General features: G+C 52.4%; 1 protein-coding gene across 1 annotated transcript in view; it reads left to right on the forward strand.

Moving 5' to 3' along the window:
* Window positions 1-451: 451 nt before the first annotated feature.
* The window catches only part of polr3c (polymerase (RNA) III (DNA directed) polypeptide C), a gene marked incomplete at its 3' end in the record, with an annotated part of 37162 nt that continues 23916 nt past the window's right edge, over window positions 452-13697 (forward strand). Inside the window, exons 1-2 of the mRNA XM_078207776.1 lie at window positions 452-635; window positions 1316-1571. Of these exons, the coding sequence (XP_078063902.1) occupies window positions 489-635; window positions 1316-1571 (403 nt within the window). The remainder of the gene's footprint in view (window positions 636-1315; window positions 1572-13697) is intronic.

Genomic DNA, 13697 nt, shown 5'->3' on the forward strand with positions numbered 1-13697 from the left:
GGCAGCAAGTTTCAGGCACCCACCACCCTCTGTGTAAAAAAACTGCCTAGTACATCTCCTTTAAACCTTGCCCCTCGCACCTTAAACCTGTGCCCCCTAGTAATTGACTCTTCCACCCTGGGGAAAAAGCTTCTGACTGTCCACTCTCTCCATGCCCCTCACAATCTTGTAGACTTCTATCAGGAAGTTGCTTAATCAGGTTCTATCCGATGCTGTCGGATCTGCTGAGATTTTCTGTTTAAATTTCAGATTCCAGCCTCTGCAGTATTTATGCTTTTATCCTCGGTACAACACGGGGTTAGGTAGAGACTAAAACTGTCACAGAAATATTCCTGAATTTCACTGGCACCCTTCACATTTGTGCTGCTGCTTTCCCCAGACGAAGGGCAGTGTTGTAACTCGCTCTTAGTCCCATATTTATAATGAATTAATGTCGTTTCAATTGAACCTGTAGGACTTTGTCCAATGTGATCAAAGCCGAGTTCGGAATGACGCACCTGGAGTCACAGATCTGCTCCCGCCTGCTCCTGGCTCACTATGGCCAGATTGTGGCCAAAGTCGGGACCCACCTGATCCGCACGGGCTGCCAGCCCCTGCGGCTGATCGCCAACGACACAGAGACGCCAATCGATCAGGTAGGGATGTGTATCCGTGAATCTCCTGTCGCAGAACGCACTACACCCAAGTTCCATGATCAGGTAGTTGATCTGATTCCTCAGTGTTCGAGGGAAAGTCAGGCGTGATTGCTGCTACATCCACAGAGATTTTGGGATTTTTATCTATTCGTGGGACAAGGGCGTCGCCGGCTGGGTCAACATTTATTGCCCATCCCTAGTTGCCCTTGGAGGGCAGTTGAGCGTCAACCACATTGCTGTGGCTCTGGAGTCACATGTAGGCCAGACCGGGGTAAGGACGACAGATTTCCTTCCCTAAAGGGAACCAGATGGGTTTTTCCAACAATGGGTCATCAGTAGATTCTTAATTCCAGATATTTTTTATCGAATTCAAATTCCACCATCTGCCGTGGCGGGATTCGAACCCGGGTCCCCAGAACATTAGCTGAGTTTCTGGATTAATAGTCTGGCGATAATACCACTAGGCCATCGCCTCCCTGTTTGTGTGGGGGCAACAGGGCAACTGGAAGCTGGGAGTCTGTTTATACCTTGTTTTATAATTGGATTTATACTGGATTGTTACAGGGTCCCAGTTCAGCCTAAACCACACTGGGTAACAGTGCCGAGAGGAGGGGGATTAAGTTGCACAGGGCAGGCTGGGCGTGTGTGGGGGTCTTGACTGATACTTTGCTCCGTTTCAGGTTAAGAAGGCTCTCTGCGTCCTGATCCATCACAACTTTGCTTCCTACCATGTGCACAAGCGGGGCTTTGTGGAGTATGAGGTACATTGCGCACACATCATTCGCATCCTGCGCTACCCAAAGTACATTTACTCAGCCAAGACACTGTATGGAGACACAGGGGAGCTGATTGTGGAGGAACTCCTGCAGAACGGCAAGATGACAATGAGCGCCGTTGTGAAGAAAGTGGCTGACAGGCTGATGGAGACAATGGAGGGTGAGTGTGAGAGAATGGAGAGAGGGAGGGAGTAAAGGAGGCGAGTTACAAAGGGAGAGAGGGTGCGGGGGAGATGGGATAGGGAGGGTGGGTGAAGGGGAGATGGGATAGGGAGGGTGGGTGAAGGGGAGATGGGATGTGGAGGGTGGGTGAAGGGGAGATGGGATAGGGAGGGTGGGTGAAGGGGAGATGGGATGTGGAGGGTGGGTGAAGGGGAGAGGGGATGTGGAGGGAGGGAGAGAAGGAAGAGGGGATGTGGAGGGAGGGAGAGGATATGAATGAAGAGGCAAGGAGTGTGCTTGAGAGTCTCACAGGTGCTCGAGTGGGGCGTGAGAGCGGCCTGTATAGAGGGGTCAGTGAGGTATCGAGGGGTCAGTGAGGTATAGCACAGTCTGGATAGAGAGGTCAGAGGTACAACACGGTCTGTATGGAGGGGTCAGTGTGATACAGCACGGTGTGTATAGAGGGGTCAGTGTGATACAGCACGGTGTGTATAGAGGGGTCAGTGTGATACAGCACGGTGTGTATAGAGGGGTCAGTGTGATACAGCACAGTGTGTATAGAGGGGTCAGTGTGGTACAGCACGGTGTGTATAGAGGGGTCAGTGTGGTACAGCACGGTGTGTATAGAGGGGTCAGTGTGGTACAGCAGGGTGTGTATAGAGGGGTCAGTGTGATACAGCACAGTGTGTATAGAGGGGTCAGTGTGATACAGCACGGTGTGTATAGAGGGGTCAGTGTGATACAGCACGGTGTGTATAGAGGGGTCAGTGTGGGTGTAGCACGGTGTGTATAGAGGGGTCAGTGTGGTACAGCACGGTGTGTATAGAGGGGTCAGTGTGATACAGCACAGTGTGTATAGAGGGGTCAGTGTGATACAGCACAGTGTGTATAGAGGGGTCAGTGTGGTACAGCACGGTGTGTATAGAGGGGTCAGTGTGATACAGCACAGTGTGTATAGAGGGGTCAGTGTGGTACAGCACGGTGTGTATAGAGGGGTCAGTGTGGTACAGCAGGGTGTGTATAGAGGGGTCAGTGTGGGTGTAGCACGGTGTGTATAGAGGGGTCAGTGTGATACAGCACGGTGTGTATAGAGGGGTCAGTGTGGTACAGCACGGTGTGTATAGAGGGGTCAGTGTGGTACAGCACGGTGTGTATAGAGGGGTCAGTGTGGTACAGCACGGTGTGTATAGAGGGGTCAGTGTGGTACAGCACGGTGTGTATAGAGGGGTCAGTGTGATACAGCACGGTGTGTATAGATGGGTCAGTGTGGTACAGCACGGTGTGTATAGAGGGGTCAGTGTGGTACAGCACGGTGTGTATAGAGGGGTCAGTGTGATACAGCACGGTGTGTATAGAGGGGTCAGTGTGATACAGCACGGTGTGTATAGAGGGGTCAGTGTGATACAGCACGGTGTGTATAGAGGGGTCAGTGTGGGTGTAGCACGGTGTGTATAGAGGGGTCAGTGTGATACAGCACGGTGTGTATAGAGGGGTCAGTGTGATACAGCACGGTGTGTTTAGAGGGGTCAGTGTGATACAGCACGGTGTGTATAGAGGGGTCAGTGTGATACAGCACGGTGTGTATAGAGGGGTCAGTGAGATACAGCACGGTGTGTATAGAGGGGTCAGTGTGATACAGCACGGTGTGTATAGAGGGGTCAGTGTGATACAGCACGGTGTGTATAGAGGGGTCAGTGTGATACAGCACGGTGTGTATAGAGGGGTCAGTGTGATACAGCACGGTGTGGAAAGAGGGGTCAGTGTGGTACAGCACGGTGTGTATAGAGGGGTCAGTGTGGTACAGCACGGTGTGTATAGAGGGGTCAGTGTGATACAGCAGGGTGTGTATAGAGGGGTCAGTGTGATACAGCACGGTGTGTATAGAGGGGTCAGTGTGATACAGCACGGTGTGTATAGAGGGGTCAGTGTGATACAGCACGGTGTGTATAGAGGGGTCAGTGTGATACAGCACGGTGTGTATAGAGGGGTCAGTGAGGTACAGCACGGTGTGTATAGAGGGGTCAGTGTGATACAGCACGGTGTGTATAGAGGGGTCAGTGTGATACAGCACGGTGTGTATAGAGGGGTCAGTGTGGTACAGCACGGTGTGTATAGAGGGGTCAGTGAGGTACAGCACGGTGTGTATAGAGGGGTCAGTGTGATACAGCACGGTGTGTATAGAGGGGTCAGTGTGATACAGCACGGTGTGTATAGAGGGGTCAGTGTGATACAGCACAGTGTGTATAGAGGGGTCAGTGTGGTACAGCACGGTGTGTATAGAGGGGTCAGTGTGGGTGTAGCACGGTGTGTATAGAGGGGTCAGTGTGATACAGCACGGTGTGTATAGAGGGGTCAGTGTGATACAGCACGGTGTGTTTAGAGGGGTCAGTGTGATACAGCACGGTGTGGAGAGAGGGGTCAGTGTGATACAGCACGGTGTGTTTAGAGGGGTCAGTGTGATACAGCACGGTGTGTATAGAGGGGTCAGTGTGATACAGCACGGTGTGTATAGAGGGGTCAGTGTGATACAGCACGGTGTGTATAGAGGGGTCAGTGTGATACAGCACAGTGTGTATAGAGGGGTCAGTGTGGTACAGCACGGTGTGTATAGAGGGGTCAGTGTGATACAGCACGGTGTGTATAGAGGGGTCAGTGTGATACAGCACGGTGTGTATAGAGGGGTCAGTGTGATACAGCACGGTGTGTTTAGAGGGGTCAGTGTGATACAGCACGGTGTGTATAGAGGGGTCAGTGTGATACAGCACGGTGTGTATAGAGGGGTCAGTGAGATACAGCACGGTGTGTATAGAGGGGTCAGTGTGGTACAGCACGGTGTGTATAGAGGGGTCAGTGTGATACAGCACGGTGTGTTTAGAGGGGTCAGTGAGATACAGCACGGTGTGTATAGAGGGGTCAGTGTGATACAGCACGGTGTGTATAGAGGGGTCAGTGTGGTACAGCACGGTGTGTATAGAGGGGTCAGTGTGGTACAGCACGGTGTGTATAGAGGGGTCAGTGTGGTACAGCACGGTGTGTATAGAGGGGTCAGTGTGGTACAGCACGGTGTGTATAGAGGGGTCAGTGTGATACAGCACGGTGTGTATAGAGGGGTCAGTGTGATACAGCACGGTGTGTATAGAGGGGTCAGTGTGATACAGCACGGTGTGTTTAGAGGGGTCAGTGTGATACAGCACGGTGTGTATAGAGGGGTCAGTGTGATACAGCACGGTGTGTATAGAGGGGTCAGTGAGATACAGCACGGTGTGTATAGAGGGGTCAGTGTGGTACAGCACGGTGTGTATAGAGGGGTCAGTGTGATACAGCACGGTGTGTATAGAGGGGTCAGTGTGGGTGTAGCACGGTGTGTATAGAGGGGTCAGTGTGATACAGCACGGTGTGTATAGAGGGGTCAGTGTGGGTGTAGCACGGTGTGTATAGAGGGGTCAGTGTGGTACAGCACGGTGTGTATAGAGGGGTCAGTGTGGTACAGCACGGTGTGTATAGAGGGGTCAGTGTGATACAGCACGGTGTGTATAGAGGGGTCAGTGTGATACAGCACGGTGTGTATAGAGGGGTCAGTCTGATACAGCACGGTGTGTATAGAGGGGTCAGTGTGATACAGCACGGTGTGTATAGAGGGGTCAGTGTGGGTGTAGCACGGTGTGTATAGAGGGGTCAGTGTGGTACAGCACGGTGTGTATAGAGGGGTCAGTGTGATACAGCATGGTGTGTATAGAGGGGTCAGTGTGGGTGTAGCACGGTGTGTATAGAGGGGTCAGTGTGATACAGCACGGTGTGTATAGAGGGGTCAGTGTGATACAGCACGGTGTGTATAGAGGGGTCAGTGTGATACAGCACGGTGTGTATAGAGGGGTCAGTGTGATACAGCACGGTGTGTATAGAGGGGTCAGTGTGATACAGCACGGTGTGTATAGAGGGGTCAGTGAGATACAGCACGGTGTGTATAGAGGGGTCAGTGTGGGTGTAGCACGGTGTGTATAGAGGGGTCAGTGTGATACAGCACGGTGTGTATAGAGGGGTCAGTGTGGGTGTAGCACGGTGTGTATAGAGGGGTCAGTGTGGTACAGCACGGTGTGTATAGAGGGGTCAGTGTGATACAGCACGGTGTGTATAGAGGGGTCAGTGAGATACAGCACGGTGTGTATAGAGGGGTCAGTGTGGTACAGCACGGTGTGTATAGAGGGGTCAGTGTGGGTGTAGCACGGTGTGTTTAGAGGGGTCAGTGTGATACAGCACGGTGTGTATAGAGGGGTCAGTGTGATACAGCACGGTGTGTATAGAGGGGTCAGTGTGGTACAGCACAGTTTGTATAGAGGGGTCAGTGTGATACAGCACGGTGTGTATAGAGGGGTCAGTGTGATACAGCACGGTGTGTATAGAGGGGTCAGTGTGGTACAGCACGGTGTGTTTAGAGGGGTCAGTGTGATACAGCACGGTGTGTATAGAGGGGTCAGTGTGATACAGCACGGTGTGTATAGAGGGGTCAGTGTGGTACAGCACAGTTTGTATAGAGGGGTCAGTGTGATACAGCACAGTGTGTATAGAGGGGTCAGTGTGATACAGCACGGTGTGTATAGAGCGGTCAGTGTGGTACAGCACGGTGTGTATAGAGGGGTCAGTGTGGTACAGCACAGTTTGTATAGAGGGGTCAGTGTGATACAGCACGGTGTGTATAGAGGGGTCAGTGTGGTACAGCACAGTGTGTATAGAGGGGTCAGTGTGGTACAGCACAGTGTGTATAGAGGGGTCAGTGTGGGTGTAGCACGGTGTGTATAGAGGGGTCAGTGTGGTACAGCACGGTGTGTATAGAGGGGTCAGTGTGGTACAGCACGGTGTGTTTAGAGGGGTCAGTGTGATACAGCACGGTGTGTATAGAGGGGTCAGTGTGATACAGCACGGTGTGTATAGAGGGGTCAGTGTGATACAGCACGGTGTGTATAGAGGGGTCAGTGTGGTACAGCACGGTGTGTTTAGAGGGGTCAGTGTGATACAGCACGGTGTGTATAGAGGGGTCAGTGTGATACAGCACGGTGTGTATAGAGGGGTCAGTGTGGTACAGCACGGTGTGTTTAGAGGGGTCAGTGTGATACAGCACGGTGTGTATAGAGGGGTCAGTGTGATACAGCACGGTGTGTCTGGAGGGGTCAGTGTGATACAGCACGGTGTGTATAGAGGGGTCAGTGTGGTACAGCACGGTGTGTATAGAGGGGTCAGTGTGATACAGCACGGTGTGTATAGAGGGGTCAGTGTGATACAGCACGGTGTGTATAGAGGGGTCAGTGTGGGTGTAGCACGGTGTGTATAGAGGGGTCAGTGTGGTACAGCACGGTGTGTATAGAGGGGTTAGTGTGATACAGCACGGTGTGTATAGAGGGGTCAGTGTGATACAGCACGGTGTGTATAGAGGGGTCAGTGTGGTACAGCACGGTGTGTATAGAGGGGTCAGTGTGGTACAGCACGGTGTGTATAGAGGGGTCAGTGTGGGTGTAGCACGGTGTGTATAGAGGGGTCAGTGTGATACAGCACGGTGTGTATAGAGGGGTCAGTGTGGGTGTAGCACGGTGTGTATAGAGGGGTCAGTGTGATACAGCACGGTGTGTATAGAGGGGTCAGTGTGATACAGCACGGTGTGTATAGAGGGGTCAGTGTGATACAGCACGGTGTGTATAGAGGGGTCAGTGTGGTACAGCACGGTGTGTATAGAGGGGTCAGTGTGATACAGCACGGTGTGTATAGAGGGGTCAGTGAGATACAGCACGGTGTGTATAGAGGGGTCAGTGTGGGTGTAGCACGGTGTGTATAGAGGGGTCAGTGTGGTACAGCACGGTGTGTATAGAGGGGTCAGTGTGATACAGCACGGTGTGTATAGAGGGGTCAGTGTGATACAGCACGGTGTGTATAGAGGGGTCAGTGTGGTACAGCACGGTGTGTATAGAGGGGTCAGTGTGATACAGCACGGTGTGTATAGAGGGGTCAGTGTGATACAGCACGGTGTGTATAGAGGGGTCAGTGTGGTACAGCACGGTGTGTATAGAGGGGTCAGTGTGATACAGCACAGTGTGTATAGAGGGGTCAGTGTGATACAGCACGGTGTGTATAGAGGGGTCAGTGTGGTACAGCACGGTGTGTATAGAGGGGTCAGTGTGGTACAGCACGGTGTGTATAGAGGGGTTAGTGAGATACAGCACGGTGTGTATAGAGGGGTCAGTGTGATACAGCACGGTGTGTATAGAGGGGTCAGTGTGGTACAGCACGGTGTGTATAGAGGGGTCAGTGTGGTACAGCACAGTGTGTTTAGAGGGGTCAGTGTGGTACAGCACGGTGTGTATAGAGGGGTCAGTGTGGTACAGCACGGTGTGTATAGAGGGGTCAGTGTGATACAGCACGGTGTGTATAGAGGGGTCAGTGTGATACAGCACGGTGTGTATAGAGGGGTCAGTGTGATACAGCACGGTGTGTATAGAGGGGTCAGTGTGATACAGCACGGTGTGTATAGAGGGGTCAGTGTGATACAGCACGGTGTGTATAGAGCGGTCAGTGTGGTACAGCACGGTGTGTATAGAGGGGTCAGTGTGGTACAGCACAGTTTGTATAGAGGGGTCAGTGTGATACAGCACGGTGTGTATAGAGGGGTCAGTGTGATACAGCACGGTGTGTATAGAGGGGTCAGTGTGATACAGCACGGTGTGTATAGAGGGGTCAGTGTGGTACAGCACGGTGTGTATAGAGGGGTCAGTGTGGGTGTAGCACGGTGTGTATAGAGGGGTCAGTGTGGTACAGCACGGTGTGTATAGAGGGGTCAGTGTGATACAGCACGGTGTGTATAGAGGGGTCAGTGTGATACAGCACGGTGTGTATAGAGGGGTCAGTGAGATACAGCACGGTGTGTATAGAGGGGTCAGTGTGATACAGCACGGTGTGTATAGAGGGGTCAGTGAGATACAGCACGGTGTGTATAGAGGGGTCAGTGTGATACAGCACGGTGTGTATAGAGGGGTCAGTGTGATACAGCACGGTGTGTATAGAGGGGTCAGTGAGATACAGCACGGTGTGTATAGAGGGGTCAGTGTGATACAGCACGGTGTGTATAGAGGGGTCAGTGAGATACAGCACGGTGTGTATAGAGGGGTCAGTGTGGGTGTAGCACGGTGTGTATAGAGGGGTCAGTGTGATACAGCACGGTGTGTATAGAGGGGTCAGTGTGATACAGCACGGTGTGTATAGAGGGGTCAGTGTGATACAGCACGGTGTGTATAGAGGGGTCAGTGAGATACAGCACGGTGTGTATAGAGGGGTCAGTGTGATACAGCACGGTGTGTATAGAGGGGTCAGTGAGATACAGCACGGTGTGTATAGAGGGGTCAGTGTGGGTGTAGCACGGTGTGTATAGAGGGGTCAGTGAGATACAGCACGGTGTGTATAGAGGGGTCAGTGTGGTACAGCACGGTGTGTATAGAGGGTCAGTGTGATACAGCACGGTGTGTATAGAGGGGTCAGTGTGATACAGCACGGTGTGTATAGAGGGGTCAGTGTGGTACAGCACGGTGTGTATAGAGGGGTCAGTGTGGGTGTAGCACGGTGTGTATAGAGGGGTCAGTGTGGTACAGCACGGTGTGTATAGAGGGGTCAGTGTGATACAGCACGGTGTGTATAGAGGGGTCAGTGTGATACAGCACGGTGTGTATAGAGGGGTCAGTGTGATACAGCACGGTGTGTATAGAGGGGTCAGTGTGATACAGCACGGTGTGTATAGAGGGGTCAGTGTGATACAGCACGGTGTGTATAGAGGGGTCAGTGTGATACAGCACGGTGTGTATAGAGGGGTCAGTGTGATACAGCACGGTGTGTATAGAGGGGTCAGTGTGATACAGCACGGTGTGTATAGAGGGGTCAGTGTGGTACAGCACGGTGTGTATAGAGGGGTCAGTGTGATACAGCACGGTGTGTATAGAGGGGTCAGTGTGATACAGCACGGTGTGTATAGAGGGGTCAGTGTGGTACAGCACGGTGTGTATAGAGGGGTCAGTGTGGTACAGCACGGTGTGTATAGAGGGGTCAGTGTGATACAGCACGGTGTGTATAGAGGGGTCAGTGTGATACAGCACGGTGTGTATAGAGGGGTCAGTGTGGTACAGCACGGTGTGTATAGAGGGGTCAGTGTGGTACAGCACGGTGTGTATAGAGGGGTCAGTGTGGTGTAGCATGGTGTGTATAGAGGGGTCAGTGTGATACAGCACGGTGTGTATAGAGGGGTCAGTGTGGGTGTAGCACGGTGTGTATAGAGGGGTCAGTGTGATACAGCACGGTGTGTATAGAGGGGTCGGTGTGGTACAGCACGGTGTGTATAGAGGGGTCAGTGTGGTACAGCACGGTGTGTATAGAGGGGTCAGTGTGATACAGCACGGTGTGTATAGAGGGGTCAGTGTGATACAGCACGGTGTGTATAGAGGGGTCAGTGTGGTACAGCACGGTGTGTATAGAGGGGTCGGTGTGGTACAGCACGGTGTGTATAGAGGGGTCAGTGTGATACAGCACGGTGTGTATAGAGGGGTCAGTGTGGGTGTAGCACGGTGTGTATAGAGGGGTCAGTGTGATACAGCACGGTGTGTATAGAGGGGTCAGTGTGATACAGCACGGTGTGTATAGAGGGGTCAGTGTGATACAGCACGGTGTGTATAGAGGGGTCAATGTGATACAGCACGGTGTGTATAGAGGGGTCAGTGTGATACAGCACGGTGTGTATAGAGGGGTCAATGTGATACAGCACGGTGTGTATAGAGGGGTCAGTGTGGGTGTAGCACGGTGTGTATAGAGGGGTCAGTGTGGTACAGCACGGTGGGTATAGAGGGGTCAGTGTGATACAGCACGGTGGGTATAGAGGGGTCAGTGTGGTACAGCACGGTGTGTTTAGAGGGGTCAGTGTGATACAGCACGGTGGGTATAGAGGGGTCAGTGTGATACAGCACGGTGTGTATAGAGGGGTCAGTGTGGGTGTAGCACGGTGTGTATAGAGGGGTCAGTGTGGGTGTAGCACGGTGTGTATAGAGGGGTCAGTGAGATACAGCACGGTGTGTATAGAGGGGTCAGTGTGATACAGCACGGTGTGTATAGAGGGGTCAGTGTGATACAGCACGGTGTGTATAGAGGGGTCTGTGTGGTACAGCACGGTGTGTTTAGAGGGGTCAGTGTGATACAGCACGGTGTGTATAGAGGGGTCAGTGTGGTACAGCACGGTGTGTATAGAGGGGTCAGTGTGGTACAGCACGGTGTGTATAGAGGGGTCAGTGTGATACAGCACGGTGTGTATAGAGGGGTCAGTGTGGTACAGCACGGTGTGTATAGAGGGGTCAGTGTGATACAGCACGGTGTGCAGAGGGGTCAGTGTGATACAGCACGGTGTGTATAGAGGGGTCAGTGTGATACAGCACGGTGTGTATAGAGGGGTCAGTGTGGGTGTAGCACGGTGTGTTTAGAGGGGTCAGTGTGATACAGCACGGTGTGTATAGAGGGGTCAGTGTGGTACAGCACGGTGTGTATAGAGGGGTCAGTGTGATACAGCACGGTGTGCAGAGGGGTCAGTGTGATACAGCACGGTGTGTATAGAGGGGTCAGTGTGATACAGCACGGTGTGTATAGAGGGGTCAGTGTGGGTGTAGCACGGTGTGTTTAGAGGGGTCAGTGTGGTACAGCACAGTGTGTATAGAGGGGTCAGTGTGATACAGCACGGTGTGTATAGAGGGGTCAGTGTGATACAGCACGGTGTGTATAGAGGGGTCAGTGTGATACAGCACGGTGTGTATAGAGGGGTCAGTGTGGTACAGCACGGTGTGTATAGAGGGGTCAGTGTGATACAGCACGGTGTGTATAGAGGGGTCAGTGTGGTACAGCACGGTGTGTATAGAGGGGTCAGTGTGATACAGCACGGTGTGTATAGAGGGGTCAGTGAGATACAGCACGGTGTGTATAGAGGGGTCAGTGTGGTACAGCACGGTGTGTATAGAGGGGTCAGTGTGATACAGCACGGTGTGTATAGAGGGGTCAGTGTGATACAGCACGGTGTGTATAGAGGGGTCAGTGTGATACAGCACGGTGTGTATAGAGGGGTCAGTGAGATACAGCACGGTGTGTATAGAGGGGTCAGTGTGGTACAGCACGGTGTGTATAGAGGGGTCAGTGTGGTACAGCACGGTGTGTATAGAGGGGTCAGTGTGATACAGCACGGTGTGTATAGAGGGGTCAGTGTGATACAGCACGGTGTGTATAGAGGGGTCAGTGAGGTACAGCACGGTGTGTATAGAGGGGTCAGTATGGTACAGCACGGTGTGTATAGAGGGGTCAGTGTGATACAGCACGGTGTGTATAGAGGGGTCAGTGAGATACAGCACGGTGTGTATAGAGGGGTCAGTGTGATACAGCACGGTGTGTATAGAGGGGTCAGTGTGATACAGCACGGTGTGTATAGAGGGGTCAGTGTGGTACAGCACAGTGTGTTTAGAGGGGTCAGTGTGGTACAGCACGGTGTGTATAGAGGGGTCAGTGTGATACAGCACGGTGTGTATAGAGGGGTCAGTGTGATACAGCACGGTGTGTATAGAGGGGTCAGTGTGGTACAGCACGGTGTGTATAGAGGGGTCAGTGTGATACAGCACGGTGTGTATAGAGGGGTCAGTGTGGTACAGCACGGTGTGTATAGAGGGGTCAGTGTGGTACAGCACAGTTTGTATAGAGGGGTCAGTGTGATACAGCACGGTGTGTATAGAGGGGTCAGTGTGATACAGCACGGTGTGTATAGAGGGGTCAGTGTGGTACAGCACGGTGTGTATAGAGGGGTCAGTGTGATACAGCACGGTGTGTATAGAGGGGTCAGTGTGATACAGCACGGTGTGTATAGAGGGGTCAGTGTGGTACAGCACGGTGTGTATAGAGGGGTCAGTGTGGTACAGCACGGTGTGTATAGAGGGGTCAGTGTGGTACAGCACAGTGTGTTTAGAGGGGTCAGTGTGGTACAGCACGGTGTGTATAGAGGGGTCAGTGTGATACAGCACGGTGTGTATAGAGGGGTCAGTGTGATACAGCACAGTGTGTATAGAGGGGTCAGTGTGATACAGCACGGTGTGTATAGAGGGGTCAGTGAGATACAGCACGGTGTGTATAGAGGGGTCAGTGAGATACAGCACGGTGTGTATAGAGGGGTCAGTGAGATACAGCACGGTGTGTATAGAGGGGTCAGTGAGATACAGCACGGTGTGTATAGAGAGGTCAGTGTGGTACAGCACGGTGTGTATAGAGGGGTCAGTGTGATACAGCACGGTGTGTATAGAGGGGTCAGTGTGATACAGCACGGTGTGTATAGAGGGGTCAGTGTGATACAGCACGGTGTGTATAGAGGGGTCAGTGTGATACAGCACGGTGTGTATAGAGGGGTCAGTGTGGTACAGCACGGTGTGTATAGAGGGGTCAGTGTGATACAGCACGGTGTGTATAGAGGGGTCAGTGTGATACAGCACGGTGTGTATAGAGGGGTCAGTGTGATACAGCACGGTGTGTATAGAGGGGTCAGTGTGATACAGCACGGTGTGTATAGAGGGGTCAGTGTGATACAGCACGGTGTGTATAGAGCGGTCAGTGTGGTACAGCACGGTGTGTATAGAGGGGTCAGTGTGGTACAGCACAGTTTGTATAGAGGGGTCAGTGTGATACAGCACGGTGTGTATAGAGGGGTCAGTGTGATACAGCACGGTGTGTATAGAGGGGTCAGTGTGGTACAGCACGGTGTGTATAGAGGGGTCAGTGTGGGTGTAGCACGGTGTGTATAGAGGGGTCAGTGTGGTACAGCACGGTGTGTATAGAGGGGTCAGTGTGATACAGCACGGTGTGTATAGAGGGGTCAGTGTGATACAGCACGGTGTGTATAGAGGGGTCAGTGTGATACAGCACGGTGTGTATAGAGGGGTCAGTGTGATACAGCACGGTGTGTATAGAGGGGTCAGTGTGATACAGCACGGTGTGTATAGAGGGGTCAGTGTGGTACAGCACGGTGTGTATAGAGGGGTCAGTGTGGTACAGCACGGTGTGTATAGAGGGGTCAGTGAGATACAGCACG

The sequence above is a fragment of the Mustelus asterias genome, unplaced genomic scaffold (genome assembly GCF_964213995.1).
Source record: "Mustelus asterias unplaced genomic scaffold, sMusAst1.hap1.1 HAP1_SCAFFOLD_2707, whole genome shotgun sequence".
Lineage (NCBI taxonomy): Eukaryota > Metazoa > Chordata > Chondrichthyes > Carcharhiniformes > Triakidae > Mustelus > Mustelus asterias.